The 6187-nt window shown below is 52.2% G+C and overlaps 1 protein-coding gene across 6 annotated transcripts; it reads right to left on the reverse strand.

The window, feature by feature from the left end:
- Nucleotides 1-101: 101 nt before the first annotated feature.
- Nucleotides 102-6173, reverse strand: LOC104866706 (alpha-1,3-mannosyl-glycoprotein 4-beta-N-acetylglucosaminyltransferase-like protein MGAT4E). 6 transcript variants are annotated; one of them, XM_010630870.1, is made up of 5 exons: nt 5425-6173; nt 4796-4903; nt 4041-4148; nt 3646-3772; nt 102-2078 (listed from the first exon to the last, which is right to left on the reverse strand). In XM_010630870.1, exons 3-5 carry the CDS (start codon nt 4113-4115, stop codon nt 916-918), a joined length of 1365 nt encoding a protein of 454 aa, XP_010629172.1. In that variant the 5' UTR covers nt 4116-4148; nt 4796-4903; nt 5425-6173; the 3' UTR covers nt 102-915. The 6 variants fall into 6 exon arrangements, with proteins under 6 accessions (XP_010629172.1, XP_010629174.1, XP_019064001.1 ...); XM_010630872.1 differs by having other exon boundaries at nt 4041-4206; XM_019208456.1 differs by having other exon boundaries at nt 4041-4209.
- Nucleotides 6174-6187: the final 14 nt, after the last annotated feature.

The raw sequence follows: 6187 nt of genomic DNA on the forward strand, positions 1-6187 counted from the left end.
AAAAAAAAAAAAAAAAAAAAAAAAAAGAATGTAACCTAGGTTTTCTAAGAATTTTATAGCTTTAATTCTTTGTATTATTTCTATGATCTATTTGTGTTAATTTTTAAATGATGTGAAGTTGGGGGTCCAGCTTCTTCTTTGGTTCTGACTTCATTCAGAAAATTTTTTTTCAGCACTAGGCATTCAGTGCAAGATCTTCACACTGAGCTACAGCCCAAGACCTTTTAAGTTTTCTTCTGAGGTGGGCTCCTCCTCTTAATTCACTGAGATGTCCCAGGCTGGGCTCAAACTTGCAATCCTCCTTCCCCAGCCTCCCAGGATGCTAGGGTTACAGGCATGAGCCCAGCTTCTATAACCCTTCTTAAGCTGGTTCTCTCTTAGCCCTGTGGTTTCATCTTCTGCCTCACCCCATCCTCACCCACATCTACTGAATGATTGCTTCTTCTCTCTCCTGGACTGCATCTCTCTGTGCTGATTGTTTTTCCCCTATTGCAAAATCTCCTTTTCCCTCTAGCCACACTCCTAGCTGTCTTCTCTGAAATGACCTGGAAGATCTAGGCATGGGTGCCACAACTTCCAAAAGGCTTTTCATAAGTCCCCAAGACTGCTTTCTTATGACGTCGGTTCTAGACTCTGCATCACTTCCCCACTCACTCTCTTCTTACATTATGCCTCACCCCACCTCTGTGTATGAACACACAATACCCTGTGTTTGAGCTGATTCAAGCATCCCAGAAATCTAGATTTTAGGCATGACCGAAAGATACCTAGGAGATACCCTAGGAGAGTACATCTTAGTAGCACCGAAAGAGTGGGTCTTCTCTCTGCCTTTCCTTCCCTCCTACCTCCCCTGTGTCACTCATCCGGGCTAGAATGAAACAGCTCCCGGTTTTATTTGTTGTACTCTTACTGATTTCACCATCGACCCTGATCCTTCTTTTCCTCCGTGGCATCTTTCTCCCAGAGGTAGATATGCCTGATCATGAGACCACCAGCTTGACGGGCTTTCACCACCAGCCTCACGCAGCTCACCGGGTATGACGCGCTTTCCTGCGGGATCTCCCGGTCCATCTGCCCCTCCACCAGCCAGCCGAGCAGCTCAGAGCTGGCGCAGTCCTGCGGCATGCCCTGGGGGTCGTAGCCCAGTTGCACCTGCCCCTTGCTCAGGGCGAACTTTCCTTCCACGATGGAGCCGGTCATCACCTGCACTCTGCTCAGCCTCGCTGGGTGGTTCAAAACCACCGTCAAGTGGTTCCCCGGGCGGATGTCGTTTGTCCAGAAGAACGACTCGTCCAGAGCGTAGGCCTCCCAGGGGAAGTGAGTCCCAGAAAGGTTCATATCGGTGAAGACAGACGCAGGGGGGTTGCTAGGGCCGTAAGGGTTCTTTTTCTGAACGACTGTGTCCTCCTTGCCATCGAAGGTGGGGCGGGATGATCTGTGGTAGAAGAGGAATGGTCTGCAGAGGATCGGGTTTTCCTGGACCAGGAGGGTGCGGAAATGAAGGATCAGCTTGTCCAGGGGCTTCTCCTTGTGGAAGAGGAGGAGGAAGTGGGCCAGGGCAGGGAGGTCCCTGCTATGGAAGAGCTTGCCAATGAGGCCCACGTTCGAGAACTCCAGCAGCACCCACGGGCTGGGCTTCAGGGCGGTCACCTTGGAATAAATGTGGGTGACAAAATTGGGGGCACAAAAGACAGTGTCCCCTATTAACAGGAAGTAATCAGAGAGCTTTGCGGCGAAGCTCATCAGGAAGGCGTGGTCTACGTTCTGCTTAGAGTAGCCTTTCCCGTGGTCGGCCTCAGCAACGGCACCGGCACCAGGGCTGCCATTCACAGTGGGGTAGGCAGCAGGCGGAGCATGGATCAGCAGCAACTGCCCGGCCAGGATCTGCGAGCTGAAGAGGCTTGAAATACGGGCAGTGGTGTCTTTGAGCCAGGCGAGGTCGGAATCTGCCAGGTGGACCAGCACGGTGAGGCGCTTCTGCTCGGCCGTGGAGGAGGCGTTGTACAGGGAGGCCAAGGTGTACAAGAGGCTGCTCGGATCCTGCCGTGACACCGTGGAGATCCCCACTGTCAGCCACGCTAAGGAGAGGTGGAGTAGGGACAATTGTCAGTGTAGGGTGGAGGCGCCAGCTGTCAGAAGGATTAGTGGAGGGGACGCTGTCTGGGGTCTTCTCTCTCTCTTCCCTCCTCTATTTCCTATCTGTTTTTTCCAGTGGCAGAGGGGATGGCTACACCCCTGCTACGCTAAGTGTGGTCCTTAGTCCAGCACGTCAGCCTCATCTGCCAGCTTGAGACACGGAATCTTGACCCCTTCCTCAGACCTGCTTTACCAGTATCACCAGGTGACCGTGCACGCACCGGAGTTTGGGAAGTGCTAAGCTAGGTGATTCTTGGCCCCTGTGGGTCCCTTGACTCTTTGAACCTCAAACTTTGAGGCTCATCATTTAGGTGCTGAGTACATAGCTATTATTTTAGTTATTATAATTGTTTTGTTTTTACCCAGTTCATCCTCCCAAAGGCCGTCTTTGAAGAAATAGATTAGGAAAGGGATTTTCCCTAGCAGTCAGGAGCCCCACCCCATTGCACTGTTGGGGATTGAACCCCGGGTCTTCACACTGAGCTATTCTCCAGCTCTTATTCTATTTCTTTCTTTCTCACTAAGTTGCTAGGTTGTCCAGGCCGGGCTAGAACTTTGATCTGCCTGCCTCGGTCTCCCAGAGTGCTGAGACTGTTACGTGTGGACCAATGTACCCAGCCAGCCCTGGGGTCTGGTCCCAGTCCTGCCGCCGTGTGATCTTGAGTGAGTTCCTTCACCCCTGAGTTTAGGTCTAAATCCAGAGAGGCGAGAGAGTTGGACTACGCGACTCTTCCAGATGCCGTGTGACGGGGAGGTGCTGGTGGTGCAGAGTGAGCAGAGCTGCCTTTTGCGTGCGCCTAATCCAGCGAGTTCACCTTCTGATAGCAACTCTTTCCTTCCAGTGAATCTGCCCTTTCCCACGTTATGCATTTTATTTATTCTTTGAATTCCTCTACCTAAATGTGCATGTAAACAACCATAACCTCAACTCCTTTCATTTTAATACTTTGTCTTTTCTTTCCACTTAGCTGCCGTAAAACTGCATAGTCATCCATTCCTAGGGTCAATCACAATTGCAGATTCAAATACAAGGTCACCTAAAGTAAGAGTCCTGTTCATTATTGCTGACCCAGTATGCACACGTAATCTTGCAGACCAAAGTAAACACATTGAAATGTTCAGTGATGCTTTATAATACTGATCAGCATATTGATTCCACCTTCTTATAACAACTAACTTCATCTATTTCCTGCTTCTTCATATCCCAATATATCGATGTCTCAATTCTCCATCTTTCTGTCTCTAACTTTCCCCCTCTGCCTTCCAGTACCAGAAATGGAACCCAGCAGTGCTGTACCACTGAGCTACATCCCTAGCCCTTTTTATTTTACTTGGAGTCAGGATCTTCTCACTAAATTGCCCAGGCTGGTCCTGAATTTTCCATCCTCCTGCCTCTGCCTCCCAAGTAGCTGGGATCCCAGATGAGTGCCACTGTGCCCCGCTACCTCACTTCTCCTGATGTCCCTGTTTCCCCAGGAGGCACCATCCCTCCCTCTCCTTAGCACTCACTCCTCCTTCTCTTTGGGATTTTTTGTGTATATTTGAAGGTGACCGCGTGCCAGTCTTCCAGTGGCCTCGGGTTCTTCCTGTCATAACTGGTCTCCTGGGGCTTTGACAAAGGCAAACAGAAATCCTTCTGTAAAAAGAACAGCATTTATCCCCAGTGGCTTCTCACAAGCTTTCGGAGGGAAAAAGGTGGAGTGGATCGCTCCTCCCAGAGCGAGTCCAGCCCACGCTCAGGATGCTGAGCCACTGGCCAAGGGATCCGGGCTCCAGCGGTACCCACTCCCCTCGGACCTTAACAATCACGAGAAGCAAGTGCAGCTTCTTCGTGGGCCCCAACTGCACCCGCTCCGGTGGAAATGTAAGGGAAGAAGGAAAGCCCGATGCTTTGGGGAACCCACCTGTCCTCGCCATCCCCACCCTGCACTCCGATTCCCAACCGCGAGCCGGGGTGCTGCTCGGCCTTTCATGGGCATCACGTCTCCGCCGTCTTCAGCCCCCCTGGGGATCTGCAGAGTGATGAAGAGCCACAGGAGCGCGATGCCCGCAGAGGCTGCGAAGCAGCTCCTGCTGGAAAACCGCATTGTGTCTGCCCTGGTGCGGCTCCTACAACAGGAAGTCAGTGCACACAGCGGAGGATTCCACCCGTCCTGTCCATGCCCAGAACTTCCTTCTACTCTTTGAAAGCCCTACACACACCCCACCCGGACATTCATCCCTCCTGGTGACCACTGCTCACTTATGCGCAAACCTGCCCTCCCTCCGACCCAGGAACCTGACTGGATGTAGCCTTGTTCCCTGCCTAAGGCAGAGAGGTTGCCTGTCCTGTTCTGATGTCCTCTGTCTTCGTTTGTAGCTTGCTTTGGAGATTCAGCATCTGCAGTTTCCCCACCCAGATGACCAGGGCTGGCTGGGCATCAGTGACAGGGCCAGTTCCTCTGAGAAACACGTGCTCATGGCACCCCACCCCACCTTTCCAACAAAAGTCAAATTGTTCCTTAAATTAGCTGAAATTGGAGGTTCCTGAGAGCTATGCTAGATTGGCACCTTCCTTGGTTTTTAGACAAAAGACAGGCTCGGCATTTCCATCCGTAATCTTACTCATGGGCCTTGGCTAGAACAGGATTCTGTTAACGTAGAGTAAAGCCATCCTTACTGGGTGTTGGGCTGTGGAATCCAGACTGGCTCAGCCTCAAAGCGCTCGCACGCTGCCCTCTCCCTCTGAGGGTGTCTTTCTCAGTGAGAACAGACTTCTCGACTGCTCCTGGAATCCCAAGGAAAGGCTCTGATACGCTCTGTCCCCGCTCTCGGTTCTCTCCCCGCAGGTGTAACCCGTGGGCTCTGTGCTGCGGAGGCTCCCAGTTGGGGAACTGTCCAGGTTAGGGTTTGGGTAGAGGCCCAGGTACCTTCTCTCCTGAAGCCATGGGGTTTCTAATAAGGGTTATAAAAAGAATATTTACAGCTGGGTTGGTGCTGCATGCCTGTAATCCCAGCACTTTGGGAGACTGAGGCAGGATAGCAAGTTTCAGCTCAGCCCGGCAAACTTAACAACTTAGCCAGAACTCTTTTCTAAAATAAATAAATAGTTGGGGCTTTAGCTCAGTGCTTCTGCTGCCTGTCTCGCAACCGCAAGGTCCTGAGTTCGATTCCCGGTATCCAAAAATAATAATAATTGATAAATAAATAAAATAGGATAGAGATGTAGGTTAGTGCAAAGGCCCTGGGTTCAATACCTAGTAAGTAAATAAATAAATGTAGTAAAGTTTTACAGATTACTTTTCTTACCTGGTTTCTTTCAGCAAAGACTTTGTCATGCAAGTGATTCAGTTATAAACGTCCATGTGAAAGAAAGGACTTCTCATGCACTGAAGACAGTGGCTTCCCAACTGCGGTTAAAGGGTCACTGTCCAGCCGAGTGGAAGGGCTGCTCTCAGTCACCCTCTGAGTTCCCTGGGCTTCCGGAAGAGGCCTGGGCCAGGCGATCAGGCACCCAGGAGCAGTGCACAGAGCGGAGCCGGCCCAGCCAGGGGCCGAGGCCCTGCAGTCTCCACCCAGGTCGCCCTCTGTGATGCTCCCCTTGTGTCCTCACCTCCGGCCCCAGCATCACAGCCACACAAGCTCCGACTCGGCTTCACCGTCAGGCACTGCTGAACACCTCGTCCTGTGGACCTGCAGCAGAGACCAGAGATGGAGTATGGCCGGCCCCACCCACCCCTCCTCCAGGTCCCTGCAGCTCTGCCGCTCTGTCCTTCCCTCCCCTGGGTCCCACGACACTTGAGCCAGGACCGCACAGCTCCCCATCTTCTCAAGGACTCCCCTGCATGCCTCTTTCTCTTGCTCCTGATCCCCTCTCTGTCTCTACTGGGCCATCCCATCACTACGAGAAGATCTATTCTCTTCTACCGGAAAACACAGCCGAAAGGGAAAGGCGGCCGGACTGGTTTCACGTCCTGCCTCACTTCTCTGCGGCGCTGTACCGCAAAGGCCCTGGACGGTGTGGTCTCCCTCGGTTGCCATTCACTGCCCACTCTCTCCGCTCGGCTCGCTC

The sequence above is a fragment of the Fukomys damarensis genome, unplaced genomic scaffold (assembly GCF_012274545.1).
Source record: "Fukomys damarensis isolate Sample0158 unplaced genomic scaffold, DMR_v1.0_HiC HiC_scaffold_11, whole genome shotgun sequence".
Lineage (NCBI taxonomy): Eukaryota > Metazoa > Chordata > Mammalia > Rodentia > Bathyergidae > Fukomys > Fukomys damarensis.